The 22,272-nt window shown below is 44.6% G+C and overlaps 1 protein-coding gene across 1 annotated transcript; it reads left to right on the top strand.

The window, feature by feature from the left end:
- The first annotated feature begins 15,364 nt into the window (after positions 1–15,364).
- LOC100281292 (uncharacterized) lies at positions 15,365–18,765 on the top strand. Its single transcript, NM_001367957.1, has 2 exons — positions 15,365–15,763; positions 17,647–18,765. Exons 1-2 carry the CDS (start codon positions 15,462–15,464, stop codon positions 18,446–18,448), a joined length of 1,104 nt encoding a protein of 367 aa, NP_001354886.1. The 5' UTR covers positions 15,365–15,461; the 3' UTR covers positions 18,449–18,765.
- The last annotated feature ends 3,507 nt before the right edge of the window (positions 18,766–22,272 follow it).

Genomic DNA, 22,272 nt, shown 5'->3' with positions numbered 1-22,272 from the left:
TAACAAAGTTCACAAAAAAATTCTGAAAAAAATAATACATATTCTTTCCACCCTACTCTAAATATACACTAGTACAAAAAAGCTCTATAGTAATGGTTGTGAACCTATTTTCACTGACGTTTCTTAGTACCTTCGGTGTTAGCTAGGGGCCAGTGAAAAATCATCATTTTTATAGGCGGGTAACTGAGGATCGCCAGTGAAAATTGATTTCACCGGCGGTTGAGTTAAGAAAACCGCCAGTGAAAATCGACTTTCACTGGCGGTCGACGTAATAAAACCGCTAGTAAAAAATATTTTTAGAAACATTAAATGGGTTTTAAACAGGAAAAAATTATTTAAGAAAAGGACTCACCCCACCTGCTCGTCTCTGTCGCAAGTCACGATATTTTTCACGTGCTAGGTGCTGTTAGGAATCAAAACACCAACCTTACCCTCGTGTGTACCTCCGCTACAATTCCACCTATGGCATGCTTTATGTCTAGTTTGTAGTTTTTTTGTCCACATATTACAACCAACTGAGTGTAAATTGCTTTTTGAGACCGTAAACGAATTCAAATAAAAAAGTTATCAAATACAAAGTTGAATAACTTTTGAATTTCTCCAACTTTCATTTTGACACTTTTTCATCCGAGCTAGTTTTCAAATTTTGAATTTTAAGTTTAACATACTTAGATTCAATTTTTGAGAACCAAAACGAGTTCAAATAAAAATGTTATCAACTACAAAGTTTCATAACTTTTAGAGATGTACAACTTTTATTTTGGTGGTTATATCATACGAGGTCGTTTGAAAAACTCGAAAAATTAAGGATAAAAATGATTTCTAGTGGCGGTTCCTTAAGAAAACCACCAATAAAAATCGATTTCTACGATTTCTACAGGCGGTTCTTTAAAAAAACCGCCACTACATGCGGTTTTCTTAAGGAACCGCCTGTGGAAATACGATTTTAGTAGCGGTTTTCTTAAATAACGAACACTAAAAATAGCACAGGCGGTTGATAACCGAATCTGCCTGTAAAAATATATCGCTCCACAGGCTTTGAGCCCTTTTCTAATAGTGATATACAAAATTTCAAGTTCAAATCCGTATTATTAAAAAACAATAAAAAGGTAAAATTTCTGACAAGTCTAAACTAAAAAAAATTGGCTAAAATATTCTTTTTTTATATATCTAAAGTATAAAGAATGTAAACTTGAAGTTTTGTATATAATTGAAGTAGGTGGAAAGAATACGTATGAATTTTTTTTTACAGTTTTTTTTTGAACTTTTGTTAGTTCATGCGTAAACTATATGCATCGCTCATGTGTGCATCCGATACGTTCCCTTAGTTTAATTAGGTACGGTTCTGACATGTTCCATCCGTCTATCGTATATGAGTAGCTTCTTTGATATGAGTTTAAATTAAACTCAAGCACCAGATAGTACTAAATTGCACATGTAAAAAAAAGAACATGATAAACCCTCACCGGCCCTACCGTTTGTGCAAACCTCTCTAAATGCAGTAAATCGTGCTTACGTACGTGCGTTCCTACTAAAAATTGGTAATAACGTCGTCGGATAAAACTCGCTACAATACATATTTGATGGGCATACATCTTGATTCTAGACCATGCGTGATCCATCCTAAGAAAGAAAAAAAGGAAAAAAATGGAAAGAGATTATTACATTATCAAAACAATTATAATAATACGGCAGTTGGAGTCTGATGAGAGGGGGCATCATCACGTCACATGTAGTAATGGGGAAGGCGTATCGGCTTTAACTCACTTCGGCTTGACGACCATGCACGCGCGACCGAATTTTTTGTATTTTAGCCCTTAAACAGAAGTAAAATCACGTTTAGACCTAAAAAAATTTAAATGCAGTTTTGGACCCCTAGCTCGGCGCCATAGCCTGTGGCGCCGAGCTAACACAGCTCGGCGCCACAGGCTGTCATCGACGAAGACTATGACAAGCAGTTCTGTTGTCCGAACATTGATTATGTGAGCCCATTGATACGCTAAATGTATGAACTAGTTTTTATTTACAAGAAATAACTAATTTTTCTCCTGCAGCCATACGGGTGGCGTAAGTGTCGTTTCAGAGAGTGGTTGTATGGTCCTTTGTCCCATTGGCCAGAGCCAGAGGTAAAGGAAAAGAGATACATGGGGTGGGCGGCAGAAGAGGTCAAATTTGATCCAGTACTCTGCAAATGTGGTATTGAAGCTAAGTATGGATTAGTTCCTTCGGAGCTTGGTGTTGGATATTTTTGTGGACATATGGTCGATTACGATGAGGTTGGTATTTTTTTTGCACCAGATGTAATGTTATAGTGGTACTTACTATTTTTTTGTAGGAGACGAGGAAATGCAGTTGGGAGAGTTACGACGACAAAGGAGAGGTGATGCGCACAATAGAGTCCAACAGAATAATGGGACAGAAGATGCGTTGTGGATCTCGGCTCGTCGATTCGTACATTAACGATCGCATACGCGACATGCGTAGGGAAGCAAAATCTGCCTTTTATGATAGCCCGAAGCGTGCAGAGTATAGGAGGTTGAAGGCGGCAGATGAGAAGAGAGCACAGGATGCAAGGGAATGGGAAGCGGCTCAAGCCGAGAAACAGATGTTGGATAATCTTGCTGATCGCCTCAAGGGAAGTAAGTGAGATAAATGATATTATAATTATGTTAGTACAATTTATTTATCCTGACTTTGCTAACTTAATTTTCTCATTATATTTGCAGAGATTGGAAGCAGCGTAAACTATTTGGCCGATGAGGCGCATGCGAGATATGTTCAGGATAAAATGGCAACGGTTGAGCTGATGGAGGAGGAGGACGACGACACATCTAGATTGAGTGAGCTTATCGCCCTCGCAGAGGCAGGATTACATGAAGAAGAGGAGGACGACACGTCAAGGTTGAGTGAGCTCATCGCACTAGCTGAGGCAGGATTACGTGCTCAAGAGGAAGAGGATGAGTTTATGTCTCAGGCCGCCGCAGAGGTAGAGGCAGCTTATTACAAGAAGAAGTCTGATGAGGCTGAGGCTGAGGATGAGCTATTCTCCCAAGTTGCAGATGAAGCATAAGCCAATTATTACAAAAGAACTGGTGACAAGTGTGATGCAGGACAATGCAGCAAGTGGAATGAGGTTGTTGTTGAGGATTGCGCGACGGATGACTCCGAAGATGAGTTACTCATAGATTGTGATTCTGACTGAAGAATTGTAGCCTATTATGTATTATTTACGTATCAAAAATAATTTAGAACTCTAAAGATGCGTTACTTATTGCTTATTATGTTTTTTACAGTTCACAAAAAAATTTTGCAAGAGTTCCCCTTGTTTTATTAACAACCACAGTTCAAATAATCACATATTATAAGACATATAAGCATTTCAACATATAATACATCACAAAATAACATCGAATATAAAAACATCCACAGAACATAGTTCTTCATACAATGTCCACAAACAAAGTCCAAAATACAAGTTCCACAACACATAGTCCAAAACACATAACATAGTTCATATTACAACGTCTCCAGCATGAGTCCAAATCACACAGTTTTCAGGATAAGACCAACATCACAAAAGTATTCATTTCCTCCTAGACTTACCCTTGCCCTTGGCCCCAAGAGCGTCGGTGCCTGGAGTGTAAGGGTCTCGTGGACGCCTTCTACGTGGTGTCAGCTGTGATGGCTGAGTTGTAGGACAATCCTGCAACTGACACGGTCCAATCTCCACCTGACCTGCGACGCCAGCGCCAGCGCCAGCGTCGTCGTCGTCGTCGTCATCGTCATCGTCCTCGTCGTCCTGGGCCACGTTCTCAAATGTGTCCCGCGTCGATCGCGACGAGCTGAGTCCTGCTGTAGATGGTCCAACTGCACAAATGGGAGGCTGAACGTCCTGCTGCATACGAGGCACAGGCAGCTGCACGTCAACGCCCGCTAGAGACCGGCATCCACACCGAGCCGCTGCACGACGAAGACGACGTGATACCCTCTGTAAACAAAATATTAGTTAAACACATATGTTACAACATACAAATAAACAAGTTTTCTGTTAGACATTGATACTCACTGATAGTAACGATAGCGTAGTAGTATCTGAAGTTCTCTGTGAGATACGCTCGAGTTCAACAACAGATACGAGCATAGCGTTTCCCTATCACAAGTTAAGCCATTAGGATGCTCAAAACTAGACATAAAACATTGAATTGAAATCTCTAATTTTAGTAAAGAAATAGTTACCACTCTATCAAGGATTGGAGCAGCCTCAATTTGGGACCCGTGCCGAGCAGCTATGTCGAAAGTTGTGTCTTCGTCGTCTGACGATTCTTGCTCGGCGTAGTCTGCAGCTGTCCACTGTCCCTTCAGCTTGCACCTAGTCACACCAGAATACCAAATCAAATACCTCCGGAAGTTGTAGTTGGTGTGCGCCTGGTCATTCTCATAGTTAAGATCCCCCTGCTGTTCCCATTCATCAATGTAATCACGATGGTGGGTCTCGAAGTCCGTGACCTTTTTGTCTCTGTCTGTCGAACCTGCAAAAGTTAGAACCATATATTAGCGACTAACTGATATTTCAATTATTAGTTAGAATAACAAGTGCATGTAGTAACTCACTTATGAAGTTCTATTGAAGTCGAGAATGGCTCCACCGGAAACTCCTGGCGCAATCCAAACTGTCGAGCAACTCTGTGGGGCAAGTGGTACTCAACAGCATAAAAACAGATGAGGGGACACCTCATGAGGTAGAGGTTCTCGTCTATTGAGCACATGTTGCTCAACTGTATGCTGGCGAAATATGGATCAAGATACGGTTGCCAAGGCACCTGCAAAAGTTTTAAAAAGCACATGTAAGCACACAGGTGTCATGCGATAAAAGTAGAAAGCACATGTCAAAAGATAAAAGGAGACAACTCACCATCGAAGGAGTAAGTGCGTCGAGCTCGTTTGAGTACTCCACGTAAGCACGCTGGTGTCGTGCGAATGGCTCCTCGACCTGGTCCCAGCGGTAAGCAGCCGTGGGCTTAAGCCGATGTCCGGCTACCACGAACCACTCACGAGGAGGAAACTCTCTGGGTCGCCCGACGGGTATGTGTGCCCACATCCACAGCTGTAGTAGGTAGACACATCCACCTAAGCTGGCGGTCCTCGACGAACGACGACAAGCCTCGCAAAGTTGCCTGTACAGGAAGGCCAACACTGCTGAAGCCCAGCTGTAACCTCCGGTCGTATCCCAGTCAGTCAGGCAGGGCAGAAACATCCATGACGCGTTGTCGCCTGTCGCGTCTGGAAAAAGAACTGAACCAAAGAGATGGAGAATCCAAGCTCGACAATGGTATCCAACCGTCTGCTCATCTGCACTAGGTGGACACTGCCCAAATGTCTGCCTAAGCCAGGTCAGTGGGACTCCGGTGTTGTGGCTACCTCGTAGCTCATCCGGAAGCAGTCTCCCAAGAAAGGCCTCCACCCTCTGCCTCCAACCGCCTGGTGATGCCTGACCGGTCACTGGACGACCAATAATGCTGAGACCAAGAATCTTCTGGCAATCTTCAAGCGTCACGGTCATCTCACCGCAGGGAAGGTGGAAAGTGTGAGTCTCTGGCCGCCACCTATTGGAAGACAAAAGAATACAAAATCATTAGTATGCAAAGTAGATTTGATAATTGTAAATATTAAACAACTAGATAAGTCTTTACCTGTCGACCAGAGCCGTCAACGCCGCTGGGTTGAAAGTGGGCAGCCCACGGCGGACCTGGTACGATAAGACGTCCAAGCCAGCCCTCTGTAGGAGAGGAGTGTACCTCTCATCATACCTCATCTCCTCCAGAAACCGGTCGTGGGTCCGGACCCGCAGAACGGGCAACACCTAGCAATCAAAAGAATTTTCATTAGTCAAATATAGGTCGCATATATTAATTCGAAAATTTAATTTATGTACAAAATATTACCTCTCCCTCTGCGGTGAGACGACCCCTGTGGTGCTCGTCGTAGTGAGGGTCCAGCAAGTGGAACTGCGCCATCCTGCAAATTAAGATATGAACATATTAGAATATAAGTTGTGTTCAAAGTGTAACAAAAACATCAACATATTAGAATAAAATTGGTGTATAAAAAATATATCACACCTGACTAAGTGTCCAAATGCATGTACGTGAGTTGTGGCCAAGTCTACCGCATTTTCCGCATTCATTCTGCTCTGGGTCCACGAGAAAGGGGGACGCTCGTCCTCTCCTACTGCGACCGGAAACCTGATCCATAACCATGTTGCACCGGCTCCTTTTCCTACTACCACGTTTGTCCCATCGATGCGCTGGATCAGCAACGTATACTGGACCGGTGTACGTTGGCCATTGTGACTCATCAAGAAATGGCTCAAAACGAGGACTCCAGGTACGTACTAAGCTCTCTACACTGAACTCAGAAGGTATTCTGCTCTCAAATGCAAAGTTACGATGACGTGCGGCCGCAACATAATGAGAACATGGAAAATGGTATTGTCTAGGTTTACCACATCCGCACCAAAATGCATCAAGTAACACGACATGTGTCCTCGAAGGTCGCACCTCACCGTCGGAAGTTATGCCGCCTAGTGTTGTTACCTCGTATTTACCCAGCTCCTCATCAAAGCATTGTACCTCATGTCTATGGGCACGTTCCTTTGCATTATTAAGGTGTGATGTTGGTTTAGGTGCCCATCTCTGCCCTCGGGTCTGCATTGCCTTGGCCTACGCGTGTCTATCATTAAACCAAGCCACCAGCCTATAAAAAGTGAATGTTACTATAGCATTGACTGGCATGCCCCGTATACCCTTGAGCTCACTGTTAAATGACTCGGCCATGTTGCTAGTCTGAAACTCGAACCGCCAGCCACCTTCGTCGTAGGCCCTTGTCCATTTCTGCGGTTCCCTCAGCAATCCAGCAATCCAGTTCTTACCTTCAGCATTTGTTGCATCTTTTAGTTCCTTCAACTTATCCTCGAAAAACGAAACCTCCAACTGTCGACATACCTCCTCAAAAAGGGGGAAGTTAGCCTTGCTATGATCCTTTCGAAGAAGATTTTCTGCTAGATGTCGAGTGCACCATCTGTGGTGCATGGGTGCGTAGCCAGGAATCTGCTCTTGCACTGCATTAAGAATACCTTGGTGTCTGTCAGATATGACACCAACCTCGCGTCCAGGGCCTACGACATGGATGCGTACAAGCCGCAAGAACCAAGACCAACTATCTCTGTTCTCCCTCTCCACCAAAGCAAATGCCAAAGGAACCAGTGAGTTGTCTGCGTCGCATGATATGGCAACCAACAATGTGCCCTTATACTTCCCAAGCAGAAAAGTACCATCAATAGAGAGCACGGGACGACAATGCCTGAAGGCCTCTACGCACTGCGAGAAACACCAGAAAGCACGAAAAAATATCTCTTTGTCGTTCCTCCATTCATTAGGTTTGGGGATGTACTCGTAATGCATGCCTGGGTTTTTTGCTTTCATTGCATTGAACAATGCTGGTAACTTCTCATAACCCTCCTCCCAATCCCCGTATATCATCTTCCATGCTCGCTGCTTTGCCCTCCATGCTTTCCCATATTTGATCCTGTAACCAAACAGCTCTGAAGTCATGGTCATAATTGACTTCACCTTCAAGTTTGGCTGACCCTTCAATATCCCCAATATCCTTTTCGCAATCAGGGTAGATGTCAACTGACGATGCTTAGAGCTCAGCTCTGTCTGGGCACAAGTGTGTGGACCTACAATTTTGGTGATCTTAAACTTTCCGGTGTCCTTCTGCCTTCGGGCACATACCCTCCAATTACATTCTGGCACCTCGCACACAACAGTGTAACGACGCTGTGCATACGAATGTCTCACCTTGAACGGCCTCTTCCGGTTCACAGAATATTCCTGTAGCCATCGTCTCAGTGTAGGCAGATCCTTGAAAAGTAAGCCAACCTTAATCTCAATGCTGTCGGCGTTATCCGGAGCCTCTAGCAGTTCATCGTCACGTCCTTCAGCATAAGCACGGGTGGAATGACTTAAACTGCTAAATTCATGTACTGCAGGGTCTCGCTCCGGACACAAACGTCTTATGAGTTCAATTTCTTGCTCGGTCATTTCTTGAACCGGACGGTCATCATCAGAATCTAAGGCCCGTGCTGCCTCATATGGCTCCTCCTCATCCTCAATCTGAACATCAACACTATTGGATGCCCTGCATATGTTGTCCATATTATATGACACAGGCACATCAATCTGAACATCAGCATTATCGATATGTGGAGATCCTGCATCGGGTCGGAGCAAGAAAAACCACATTACAAAGTCTAATCAAACGAAATAATGATGGATACGAACAATGTGTCGAAGACACTTACTAGGATGATCGTGAACTGGATCCTGGGTCAATGGGATCTCTTGGGGGGGTACCACCGCATTAGAAGCCCCACAAACGCCAGGAATAGGACGAGAAATCCCATACTCGTGCGGACCCGATTGAGCATCGGGCACAACAACCACTTCTTCATGATGCTCTACCAAAGGAGCTTCAATACGAGATGCATTTGGCATTTGTGGAGATAACCCGACTGGACCTTCGCAATGAATAACAGGTAACTTTTGAACAACCACATCCAAACATGGTGGAACCATCGTCTTCACAATTCTTAAATATATCACCCTTATTGATGCTTGCTTGACTAATTCACCTATTTATCATATGTCCATGTATCTTCTTCCAAAAACTACTATTAAAAAGCTAGATGCCAAAAGAAGAAGATTTCTTTGGCAAGGTGGTGGAGGAAAAAAAGTATCACTTGGTAAATTGGAACAAAGTTTGTCACACAAAGAAAAATGGAGGTTTGGGCATTAAAAATCTTGAAGCTTTAAACATAAGCCTTCTTTGTAAATGGTGGTGGAAGATTGAAAATGAATCGAGTCTTTGGCAAAAGATAATTGTCAAGAAATACTTTCATGGAAAAGACTTATACAATATAAAAGTGAGAAACTCTGACTCCCCTGTATGGAAAGACTTGATGAAATTCAGAGCTTTCTACCTGAAAGGCAGACAAATCACAACTAAGTGTGGAGATAAGTCCAGATTCTGGCTAGACAGCTGGGTAAATGAGAGGCCTTTATGTACAATTGATCCCGAATTATATGAGATTTGTGATGACAAGTTTATTCTAGTTAAAGATGCAAGAATAAAAAATTGGCAATTGTCCTTCAGAAGATGGCTAAATAATGAAAATGAGATTCGATGGATATCAATTTGCGGTGATTGTGAGAACTTCGAGTTTCAAGATTCTCCTGACACTGTTCAGTGGAAATGGGGAGGGAAGAAAACCTTTACCGTTAAATCAATGTATAACAGTTTGTCAAATAACATCTCTGGTCTTGGCAAAAAGCACATTTGGAAAAGCAAGGTCCCTCCGAAAATTAAAATTTTTATGTGGTTCCTAGAGAATAACAGGTTGTTGACTAAGGATAATTTGATTAGGAGGAAGTGGTCTGGGGACCCTTCATGCTGTTTCTGCCCTCATGCTGAAAACATTGAGCATCTCTTTTTCACTTGCCCTATTGCTAGAGTGATCTGGGGAACTGTGGCGAAATGTCTGGATACTCATCATATTCCAAACAACGTGGAGTCTTGCTATAGGTGGCTTCGGAAACACCTCAACTGTGACAATGCTGTTCATGTTATTCTGATTTCAGCAATTTGTTGGGCTATCTGGAAAGCCAGAAATAAAATGTGTTTTGATCATGTGCTTGTAAATTCTCCTAATGAGATCATATGCCATGCGGGTGCTCTTGTGTCTTCTTGGGCAGGGCTTAGCAAGAAAGAGCTCCAGGACCTTCTGCAAGAGGGCGCCAAGATGCTGGTTCGTGCTGCAAGTGCTAGAGGAAATCGGATCCTCGGGTCGGGCGATGAGATGGAAGGGATGCTGCAGCCACACGGGCGTTGAGTCATGACGTGACTGCTCGCCTGGTGTTAGCTTTGTCACGAACTCGCTCTATTTTGCTGCCGTCTGTTATGTCGTATGGTCTGGTACTTGTGTGATGTAAAACTCTAAACTCGTCGGTTGGCATGTTGCCTGGTAGGGGACCCGGCTGTTCTAAGTCATCCGAAGCGGATTGGCTCGTCAGCGCTTCTGTTTGCGGGTTCTTCCTGTTATTTTGCGTTGGTAGTGTGGAAACTATCTGAGCACTTTGTATTTCTGTTATGACAATAATAGAAATGGGGTCCTCCTCTCGTCAAAAAAAATATCACCCAATCATCTTCTGAGGTAATGGAGATCAACCGTCGGACAACTGTTCCATATGTAATATGGGACAACAAACCCTGAATTGATATTCTAGGGTCGTTTATGTCGCAACTAATCTCCTCACAAGCTCGAGCCAAAAGCTGGTCAAAAGATGGTCTTTCAACGAACAACATGGTCACGATCTTCATACCATCAAAAGTAACACTCCCATAAGCATCTATCTCCACCCTTCCTCCATGGTATAGTGTTACTAGGCTGTCCATCTATTGCAAAAATGGATTACTAACTCAATAATGGCTACATACTTAAGCCTACTAACGTACTAAGTAATAAATATATATTAACTAATAACTATACAATAAATATTAAATGAACACATCAAACGAAATTACATAATCTATAAATAATGTACGGAAACATTGTATACCTGAGAACGCGTACGAGTCAAGCTAACGGTGGAGAAGGTCAAGTCGGACGAACACCTACGTACAAAAAAACCTATTGTCAGTAAAAAATTTGGCAGCACCTCCCCTGTAAAGTGATGTTTATAGAACCTGCGAATAAACGACAACACGATGGTTGCCAACAGAAATGCTAACGAAATGGTTAACACGATGGTTGCCAACGAAAATATGTAATATCAATAGCTAACTAACAATATGTTAAGCACTAACAATAACAAAAAAATATGCTAAGCACTAACAATAACTAAACAATATGCTAAACACTAACAATAATTAAACACTAACAATATGCTAAGCACTACAATAACTAACAATAACTAAACAAGAAAATATGCTAAGCACTAACTAAACAATAATTAAACACTAACAATTAGCTAACAATATGATAACATTTTAGCAACTAAGAAACTAACAAAAATAAAAAAAACCTACTGCCGAAGGAGCTCGGACGGCGCGGAGGAGCTTCGACGGCGGCGAGCAGGGAGATCGGACGGCGCGCAGGGACGACGGAGGCGCGCAGGGAGCTCGGCGGCGCGCTTGGAACTCGGCGGCGTGCAGGGAGCTCACAACGGCGGCGGCGGCGCGGCGCGCAGGGAGCAGAAAACGGCGGCGGCGCGGCGCGCAGGGCGCAGCGGCGGCGGCGAGCGCGGCGCAGCGGCGGCGACGAGCGCGGCGACGAAAAAACGGCGAGGTAGCAGCGGCAAACAGAGGAGCGCGCGGAGAAGGAACCGCACGCTCGGCAAGATCTGTGCGCCGAGCTAGGTGCCACGCCATCAGCCACGTCACCGCCCGAGGCAATGGCCACGTCACAGCTCGGCGCTACAGCCTGTGGCGCCGAGCTGTGTTAGCTCGGCGCCACAGGCTATGGCGCCGAGCTAGGGGTCCAAAACTGCATTTAAAATTTTTTTAGGTCTAAACGTGATTTTACTTCTGTTTAAGGGCTAAAATACAAAAAAAAAATTCGGCACGCGCGAGCCGAACGAACTAGCCCCGCTCGACGGATGGAATTAGATCGGCCACCGTGACGGCGCCTGCCCGTTCCGTCCGATCCCGCTAACGGTCGCCGACGGTCTCCGTTCTTCTCCCCCCTCCCGCCCGCCGTCTGCCGTGCTGATTTTAATGTATTTACTGCATGCGCGGATTAATAATCGATCCTGCGGTAAATGGTTGCCGTGCGGTTCTGGCGTGCGGTTAATTTTTTGTTAATTGCAGTCAAGGCCTGGGGGCGGCCGGTCGATCGAGTTGATGATGAGGCGATTGGGTTAATCATCAGGGGAGTTGATGATGAGGCCATTTTTGTATGGTTCCTCACAAAAGATGTGGCATTAACTAAAAATAATCTCGCAGAAATATACGTGGTGCATGCTATGCTATGCATGCTGCATAATTATGTTAATATCACGTGATCCAGATTAAAAATTTACACGATTGCACGAAAGAATTGGTTTGCACAGGTGCTGTTTGGTTCACGAAATGTAACGTAAAGGGTAATGGTAATGGTTTACACTCGATTACGGGCGGTAACAAGTTTGAATAGTCCGGTATCAATTTTTAGTATGGTGTCTGATTACGATTGGACTAAAACAAACATGATTTAACGTTATCACTTACCCATTACGTTACAAATATTTGAACCAAACAGAAGGAAACGCCGGTGCGGGAAAGCCCTGCCAAAGAAGCCATTTTTGTATGGTTCCTCACAAAAGATGTGGCATTAACTAAAAATAATCTCGCTAAGAGAAATTGGTAATTGAACAAATTTTGTAGTTCCGTGGTGCCCATGAAACAATCACCACCATTTATATCTTAGGTCTCGTTTGGATCCTTAGAAAATAGATTATTTTTACTGATAAAGTCAATAGCCTGGTTTATAAAAAAAAACTAGATTATTTTTTATAATTGTAAACCTAAAAACTTTGTTTAGGTCTTACTCCAAGAAACTTTATGGCTCCATAGTTAGAGTGAATTGCAACAATGTAATAACAAGAAAGAATGCATCATCTTTACTTGTTAGTTGTTAAACATTGGATTTTGCGGCAGTGACCGATCTAAGAAAGGATGAAAAGGAGGCTACTAATCGGTGTAGCTTGTGCAGCCTCGTCGAGTGCAGCTTGTGGAGCTGGTAGTATGGCGTGCTCGACCTAATGCTCTACTATTAGTAGCGTCGTGCGTGGCGCTTCGTGCCATCAACGAGCTGGAGCGCCTCTGCGGGCATGCCGTTGTACGCATGTTCTCCTCAACATCGGACGTGGGACCACAATGAAGACTGCAATCGCACACGGCCGCTCCACACGAACAAGACTGCCAATGGAGGGGTATGACTTGCGCTTCTACATTGGACAGATGGAGGAGTTCTGTGAGACGAAGAAGGCCGCGCGACGTGAGTGGGCTACGGCTGATGCTGATGGACGCGACGGCGGCGACCCTGGACGAGGAGAAGCCCGGGCAGGCCCGGTCGTAAATCCATCACTGGTCTGCTGTAATGTCCTTTTCATCTTATATATATATGGCTAGAGATGGTAATGAACTTTAAATTTTACACTATAAAATTTAAACATCGGATCAAATTAGGATGGTGCTCTATTTTTATTTGTTTTGAACTAAAATTATTTAAGCGTTCAACCAAATTATGAATAAACATTTGGATCGTAATCTATTACCACCCATATATAGGGGTGCTCTTATATCCTTATATTTGTAAACTAAGTTTATTTGAAGTATGAGACTGTTTATTTTTATGGAGCATATCCTGTACGCAAAGGACGTCGGTGCTTCCATGCGCAAAATGCATCCAACTCATCCGTCCAATATCCAACGGTGTACTAGGTTTTTTTAATGAACAACCATAACGCGGGGAGCGTGTGAGGACTTATTTGCAAAAATGTGATAACATCGTGGATACAGAACGGATCGGTTGGATGCATTTTGCGCATGGAGCACCTTACTTCTTTGCGTAAAGGATACGCTGCCTTATTTTTAAGCATCTGTGTCCTGAAATCTGATATGATTCATGGAGCGCACGCTGCAGCTGCGGCCGTGAAGCAGTCCGTCGCCGGCGGCGGTGGCAGTAAAAATAAAATTAAGCCACGGCCGAGCTGAAGATTAACAGCATCGCCATCGTGGTGCATGAATTGGCCGATCCGTAGCCGACCGATCCACTCTTCTACTCTACTCTACTCTACCCACCCACCTGAATTGGTCCGTCCCGAGACCGACCGGTCGCGCGGGCGGATCCACAGGAATTCCTACGCGTCCCACCGCCCCCTCTGCCGCGGGCCTCCGGCTGTTGTCGTCGTCGGGCCGAGCGGCCATCCACGTCTTCTTGCGCGCTCGCCGATTAACCACGGCCGGCGATTAGACTAGAGTAATAGTCCTGTATATATACGTGCGCAGATGGAGACCGCAGAGGGAGGTTCCAGGCGTAGTTAGTGTGCGCCTGCCTGATTCGGAAGTTGATGACGACGAGGAGTGCACTGGCTCGCTGTCGACTTGCCGTCCTGACCATGCATATGCTTACCGCTTTGTGATGCTCCGCGATAGAAGATGATGCGTCCCGATCTCTCCATCCGTTTTCTCGATCGTTTTCGTTTGCCACCAAGTGATCAAGTCTGTTGTCGTTGTGTATGTATGTATGTATGTATGTATGTATTCTTTATTTGGAATCAAAATAAGAATTATTGTGTGTACGTTGTTACAGCGGATTTTTTATAAATATAATTTGTTATCTATTATATAGATGGAAAGCTTAGAGAAACGATCGAACTCCTCTCCTGTACAAATGGAAAGCTCAAATTAAATCACATATAATGACATGACTCCACGTCGTGCCTTCGGTGTTTGATCCTTTGCTACTTGGGACCATAGAGAACACAACACCCTATTAGTGCGCACTCACGTGCACTTTCTCGATAATGTGGGAGTCGAACCCGGCCATGCGCGCCATTGAGGTGGCTTCCTAGGCATGATCTTCTGTGCTTTGCTACGCAACAAGATTATCTCTATTGAACATCGAGTCAAGGCTAGACTAGTAGGCACTATGATATGGTATTTCCAAACACAAAGCTTATACTAATGAAAACCATCAAATATTCTTTGTTTTCAGCTATAAGGCTATCTTCAGTAGATCGTGTAAAATAGAAGACGCAACACTGTTTGATACTGTTTACAGTGAATAAGACATGAGAGCTGATGTAGACGGCCTAAAAGAACTTTGGCCTCTGTAGGAAACACTTAAAAAATAACTTAGTCTATGCTTGAGGAAATTCAAATTCCTTTTTCAAATGAACAGACCTGGTTCGTGACATATGGAAGGCTGGCGCCTGGCTGATCCGATCGGGCTGCGATGCGCTGCCAGCTGGAGGTGCCACATGGTTGCAACTATTACCGTGTCCATGAACTGCCACCCTACCCCGAAACAGCGCATTCATGCACCAGCAGTAGTAGTACACAGTAACTAGCTAAACGGAAGAAGGAGAAAAAAAAGACACCCGACGGGAACGGAACGGAACGGAACGGAACGGAGTTAGGAAAACGCAGCTCTACAACCGTCGCCGTCAGTTAACCTCCCGTCGCCGTCGCCCGGCCTTGTCCTGATCTGACGGCAATAAGAAGCAGCGCTGTTGCCCCCACCTCGCTCCCCGTCTCTCTCCCTCGCGCTCTCTCGCGCACACACACACAAACGGAGAGAGGCGCGGCAAGGACCGGCGGACCCCGTCCCACACCGGCTACTCCGATCGCGACAGTCGAAGATGGAGTCGCCGGAGGCGTGCTCTTCCGGGGAGGCGTCCCCTGCCTCGCCGCCTCCGCTGGCGGCGGCGGCGGCGGAGCGCCCGTCCGAGGCGGCGGCGCTGCGGGCGCTCGTCGACCGGGTGCGCGCCGGGGAGGTGGACGCCGCCCGCGAGGTGCGCCGCCTCACCAGGGCGTCCGCGAGGCACCGGCGCAAGCTCGCCGCGGCCGTCGACCCGCTCGTCGCCATGCTCCGCTCCCCCGCGCCCGAGGCTGGGGAGGCCGCGCTGCTCGCGCTGCTCAACCTCGCCGTCAGGGACGAGAGGTGCGTTCTGCTTCTAGTGGGGCTGCCGCTGCCGCTGCCGCTAAGCGAACCCTTTGCCTTCTCTTCTGCGTGATTCTGTTTCCTTTTTCTAACAAAAGGAGAAAAATCTGCACGGCCTCCTCTGATAAATCCGATAAGCCTTGCTCTGCTTTCGGGGTGAATCGCTTTATTGAATTCTTCGAAAGTATGATACATTTTACACCGAATTCGGCAAGTACCTCATCGATTGCTTCGTTTTTTTCCTGCCACATGCGCCCGCCGATTGTCATAAACGTTGCAGTCTCTGTAGTGTCGCCTCTTCGCAGCATCAGCCGATTTTGTCATTTTATAAAATCCGCACCTATGGAACTAGTTTTGCTATGTTCCTTCCTCTTTCATTTTTTTAGTCGTGGCGGCTTATTAATCTGATGAGTTTTGTTATACCTTTTAAAAAAGGAATTGGTGCAAAAAATCTGCAAGATTGCAGAGTTGTGACCCGTTCATGTTCAATCCTGTAATCGTCAGTAGTACTAGTAGTTCTGACCTACTGATGCCTATTTATTTTTAGTTTTACCATGGTGTAAATCGAAGACATGTCCTTCATTTTTGTTAGCAACTTAGTGATTAAGGGTATATTCAGAAGCATAGCATATTCTGAGAAACCTGCTAGGGTAATAACGCACCCAATTTCGAATTTCTAACCTGTGTCATCATCACCTAGCAGGTACCCTGTTGCTTTTTTAGACGCTCAACAATCCTATAGTATTAGCTGGTAGCACATAGATTTTGTTCCGACGATCGACGACCCATCAACCAATTGTCCAATTGGTCTCATTTAAGAAAATGGCCGGTTTAGAATGTCGCAAGAGGCAATTGGTCTCATTTTGAAGCTGACCGAAGGTTACCAACCACCCTTTCCCTCGTTGTCTGCTTCCGAGAAAAATCTAACACCAGGGAATTCGAAATAAGTATTTCAGGTGACTGAAACATAGTCTGTTTTCAGGCAACGATCTCCGCCAGTAGTTTGTAAAGCATGCAAAGCTGAGACAGTGAGATTCTTATTAATGCAGAAAAAATCAAGCAAGGGGTGGATACAGTATGCATCTGACTATTAGGAAAAGTCATAATATTTTGTAGAGTTTCTTGGTCTGCCTAATATTTCTGCCCTCTTTTCAACGGCTCGGTGAGCCAAGATACAGTTATCCGGTACTTTGGAAATTGTGTGCCCATGCCGTGACCTAATTGTCTCGGTACATATCCAACTATGTTGACCTCACGTTCCTTCAGGACTCGTACCAACTTGTAGCCTGTACCTCTAAAGGTGAAGTTAGACACTTATGGTGATGTGTACCAGAATTTTTGCCTTTATCTGCCTCCTTCCCCTTTGTTCTACCATAACCAAAACAAGGCTGGTAAATTGAGCAGCCAATCCTTCGTCAAGACTGATGGCTTCTGTTCAGTTCTTGTAGTGTGATCAACTGTTACAATAGTTGGGGGCGTTTAAGTTCTTGTCTAAAATAGCCTGTAAATGGAAGGAACATTCCTTTTAGCCATTATAATTCTCTTGACGTGTATGGGCAACTAGATAATTTAGGTGCCCATGTCTCATATATTATGGTAGTTGTTCCGGATATTGAAACTAGACATAAAGAAGTAACATCTAATTCAGTAAAATGTATTGCCACTCTGGCTTTTGTGGATCCTTGTTTAAGTTCATACTTTGATGCCATCAGGGAACTATGTCGTTGTGGCCGGAAAGACTTAAATCTGCGTAGAATGTTCATTACCTGCCCTAACCTATATGAAATGTGATGAGTGTTGTAATTTTTGCATGAATATTTGGCTCGTTGTGGACTATTTATGATGCGAATAGTTCCTAACTTATGTTTGTTCCATCTATGCAGAAATAAAACCAAGATAGTGGATGCTGGCGCACTTGAGCCCCTGCTTGGCTACTTGCAATCAAGTGATCCAAATTTGCAGGAGTATGCGACTGCTGCTCTCGTTACACTTTCAGCCTCATCCACCACTAAGCCTATCATAAGTGCTTCAGGAGTAATTCCTCTACTCGTGGAAGTCCTCAAAGAAGGGAATCATCAAGGCAAGAATGATGCCGTGATGGCTCTGTACAACCTCTCCACAATCACAGACAACCTTCAAGCTATCCTTTCTGTTCAGCCGATTCCCCCTTTAATAAAGCTACTAAAGGGTAGCAAGAAGTCCTCCAAAACAGCAGACAAATGCTGTGCTCTTCTCGAGTCACTGCTTGCTTTTAATCAATGTCCGCTGGCCTTGACATCTGAGGAAGGCGGAGTGCTCGCCATCGTAGAGGTACTTGAGGAAGGCTCCCTTCAGGGCAGAGAACATGCCGTGGGAGCGCTCCTGACGATGTGCGAGAGTGACCGCAGCAAGTACAGAGACCTCATTCTGAATGAAGGGGCGATTCCTGGCCTTCTCGAGCTCACAGTCCATGGCACACCCAAGTCCCGAATGAAGGCTCATGTTCTTCTCGACCTGTTGCGGGATTCACCGTACTCGAGACCAAAGCTGCAGGCAGACACGCTCGAGAACATCGTGACCAACATTGCGTCCCAAATAGATGGCGAAGACCGTGGCGGCAAGGCGAAGAAGATGCTTGCCGAGATGGTGAAGGTCAGCATGGAGCAGAGCCTGAGGCATTTGCAGCGTCGGGCTTCCTTCGCCTGAAACACCTGCCTCAGGTGACAGCCCCCTCTCATTTTGCAATGGAAATAGAAGATAGATCAAAATAATGAGATTCCTGGTGATGCCGGTCCAGGCCTTGACAAGGACCGAGTGACCGGTCTAAGCCCTCATACACTCAAGCTGTTGACGTAGAGATCCATTTTCCCTTTCACATGCCAATCTTGTGTCTCGTACTCTCGTTGTGAAGAAAAGAGGCTTGCTTTGTCTTCTCGTTGTAAGTTTTCCCTTCCCAAGGTTTTGTGCATGGAATGGACTGTATATAATAAAGCAAAGGATCCCATTCCTCATGTCTGAAAAAATCTCTCTGTTGGTTTCATGCCACACTTTTTTTTCTGTTTACTGATTGCACCTCCTTTTTGTGTGACAAGCAAATTGATAGCCTTCTTGATTCGTCGGGGTCCGATCTGTTCCTGACTGTGACTCCTCCCATTTCTGACTGGACACGCTGTTTTGTCATGGTGGTTCTCCATTTTTCGCAGACTCTCTCCTCTTTCATTTGTGGTTGTGCTTTGCCTCTTGTGTAAACAATTCTGGAAGTAGGTGTTGAGCCCACTTTTGGGCAGGCGGACGGTCCGCGATGGTGGCGTGGACGGTTCGCGCTTGTGCAGAATCAATTAGGATTCCGAGTTTCTTGCGGGATTTATTAGCTAGAAATTAACTTGGGAACTGACTTGTAACGAGTTTATACCTCCCCTTTATATAGATGAAGGGCTACTGTTGATTGAACCATTCACAATCGATCAAATCAAATCTACTTATCGTTTTTATCTTATGCATTAGGAGTAGCTCTAGTTTAACCTTCCTCTACCTCAAATCTTAATCTCTCTTCGTCTCTTCATCGACTAAAGGCGTCTTAGGTGGCCTGTCCATCTATATAAACTAGAGCTACTCTTAATGCATAAGGTAAAACGATAGGTAGATTTGATTTGATCGATTGTGGGGATTCAATCGACCGTAGCTCTCCATCTATATAAACGGGAAGGTCTGGATCCGTTACAAATCGGTTCTCGAGTTAATCCCGCAGATTTAGCTAACAAATCTCGTAAGAAACTTGGAACCCTAATTAATTCTACGCACGCGCGGATCATCTGCGCCATCACCGCGGATCGTTTGGACTGGGACCGTCTGACCTACAAGACCGAACCGTCTGCCTATCCAAAATTGGGCTCAACAGGGAGCCGTATCTCGTGCTCCATGGCGCGAATCATGTGGAATTGACCAGGTTCACCATTGTTTCAGGCTTTTACCTCGCTGGCTGAACAAAATTCTGAAACAAATATGTAGTATATGGTGGCTAGACAGATCTCTTTCGGTTTCGTCTTGTACACTGTTTCAAGTAATGCACATCGTTTTCTCTGTGTGCAAAGCTTTTGTCTGATTGGCGATGCCTTTTTGTTTTATAGTCTGTGATCATGGCCATTGGTTTCATTCCTGAGGCTGGTGGTGATCATGTATCTCCAACGCCAGCTAACCGTCGCAGCTTTTTTTTTTCCGTGCCAAAGGGAGATGGATCGATGCCTCCCTTTCGCGTCAATGGCCCCGGATCATGCACGCGGTGCAGCTCCGTTAATCTTTATCCACCGGCTGATCGGACGTCCGAGGGACGTCGGGGCGTGGGAGCTCTCGCGTGCGGAGCTTCTGCACGCCTCGTTCCGCATCCATTGCTGGATGCCTGGATCTGAATATAAATTTAGCAGCTTGCGCAGCATTTTCCGTTGGCGAATGTCCCAGTCCCAGTGCCCGACAGCCATCAGATACGCAAACGGCTTCAGAACGAAGACCGCTCAGCGGCGTCACGTTGTCGAGGGTGTTTGGTTCCAAGTTTAGTCTCTCTCGTATCGAATTTTTGAATTGAATGATAATTACCGTATTAGATATAGTTTAGTTATAAAATTAATTACATAGATAAAAACTAAAAGACGAGATGAACCTATTAAACTTATATAAACATATATTTAGGGCTTGTTTAGAGGATTTCACTTTAATAATTTTAGCTTTGGTTTTCTAGCTTCACCATAAAACAGCTTCAACAAATTTGTTAGGGTGTGTTCTGTTGGGTCCATGCTTCGTCGCCGAAGGTCTTATAGAGAGAAGCGATCCTCGGATGAAGCTGTTTGTATAAGATAGCCGAAGGTTCCTCTTCGTAAAGCTTCGGCATTGCAAACCGACTTAAAGATAGAATGACCTTTTAGTCCATAAATGTCTGAGTCAATGTTGTATGTTTTTATAAGGGGCATACTTGTAATTCCTCACAGGCTGCGTCCTGTGCCTATAAATAGGTGAACAGTACCCCCGTACTGTTCACGCTGACTTGGCATTCGCTTTTTGCGTCACACTTGTATTTTCATCTCCTTCCAAGCCGAAGGTACATTTATAATTCAATATTGTTTCTATTTCTCTATAATAAAGTTAAATGAATAATGTTATATGATTATTCGTGCTATCTTTTATGTTTCATATGCTTCGTCTTTCATTAACGTATACTGTGATGATGAAGGCTCGTCCTTCATGACCTTCGTCCGGAGATCGTTATATCCTAAGGGAAATAATGTTTCAAAGGACGAAGGACCTTATCGTTTAACATTTTCTGTGTTGCCTTGTTCTTACAAGTCCCCAACATGTTCCAAGAATGTTTGGCTTGCACATGCACAGTGCCAGTCCTGATATTTATTTTTTAAGGCCCGAGACAAGGCTTATATCGGAGGCCCTTTATAATAATAATTATTACACTTAGATATAGTGTGTGTATATATTGTCAATAAATATTTATATATATCTGAAAAAGGTATTTATATTAAATAAAAAGTAATTAAAATATAGCCTAACATCTCGTAGAAAAATGTTGCATATATATGTCTATATATATCAAAAGAAGGTTACCTCGAACAGTGATTAAATGGATGTACGTTGTTAGATTAGTCGATCAGGTCATGTTAGTTTCGTTTTCACCGTGTAGGGCAGGACGAAAGCACCGTCGTACCCGATGCTCGTGCGCTGCCTACCAAGAGGATAGGGTACGACCGTCTGTCTGTCTGCGACGGTGCGAGAGATAGAGATGAAACGACAAACATCGATGTCTCACTACACACTGAGAGCCTAGGTGGCTAGACCTGAGACTACAAAGTCAAGATTAATGAGCTACAATTAATTCTCCTTGCTTGTTGCTGCTGTGTTGCTGACTTATGATTAGGCCTTTAAAAATTCTATAGAAACAACATATAGATTTATACAAAATATATTATATACTTGTATATATGTACTGGTTTTTAGTACCTGGGGTGAGGCCCCGTTAATAAGGGGGGTCTGGTCGGGGGCACTGCTCGACTCCCACCAGGGCCGGCGCTGCACATGCACACCAGTTTCTATAATACAATTTATTTATATGAGTTTCCTTGATTACCCTTGACTATTAGTGGGCTGTCACGAGAGAGCCGAAGCGGTATGTGCTGTAACCGATGGTACGATAGTTAATTTTCGTGCACCTTCACGAGGAGTTATGAAAAAAGTGTTTGTGAAGCACCCCTTCAGGCGTGAATTTTATGAAGCTGACCTCTAGTTTTATTTTTTTTTCAAAGCTAAATCTCATGGAGCTAGACCTATTTAGATGAAAGATGCTGGAATGAACTCAAAATTCTTGAAGTGAAGCTCTCCCAAATATGACCTCAGTACTCATAATTAATATTCAAACATTAAGGGAACCAAACACCCCCTAAATAAAAATGCATAGAAGCTCCTTCGGTAACGATAGTGCATGGCCATATTTTGGCAGGGGGCTCCTAGGGGCCATCCTCTGCATATATGTCTAG

Source organism: Zea mays, chromosome 8, assembly GCF_902167145.1.
Source record: "Zea mays cultivar B73 chromosome 8, Zm-B73-REFERENCE-NAM-5.0, whole genome shotgun sequence".
NCBI classification, from domain to species: Eukaryota; Viridiplantae; Streptophyta; class Magnoliopsida; order Poales; family Poaceae; genus Zea; species Zea mays.
This window is presented reverse-complemented; position numbering and strand designations above follow the sequence as displayed.

Excerpts from the sequence above, each read along its gene's own strand:
- LOC100281292 (NM_001367957.1), top strand. The coding sequence starts at position 15,462 with ATGGAGTCGCCGGAGGCGTGCTCTTCCGGGGAGGCGTCCCCTGCCTCG. Across the intron at positions 15,764-17,646 it reads CTCGCCGTCAGGGACGAGAG|AAATAAAACCAAGATAGTGG; the intron begins GTGCGTTCTGCT and ends CCATCTATGCAG.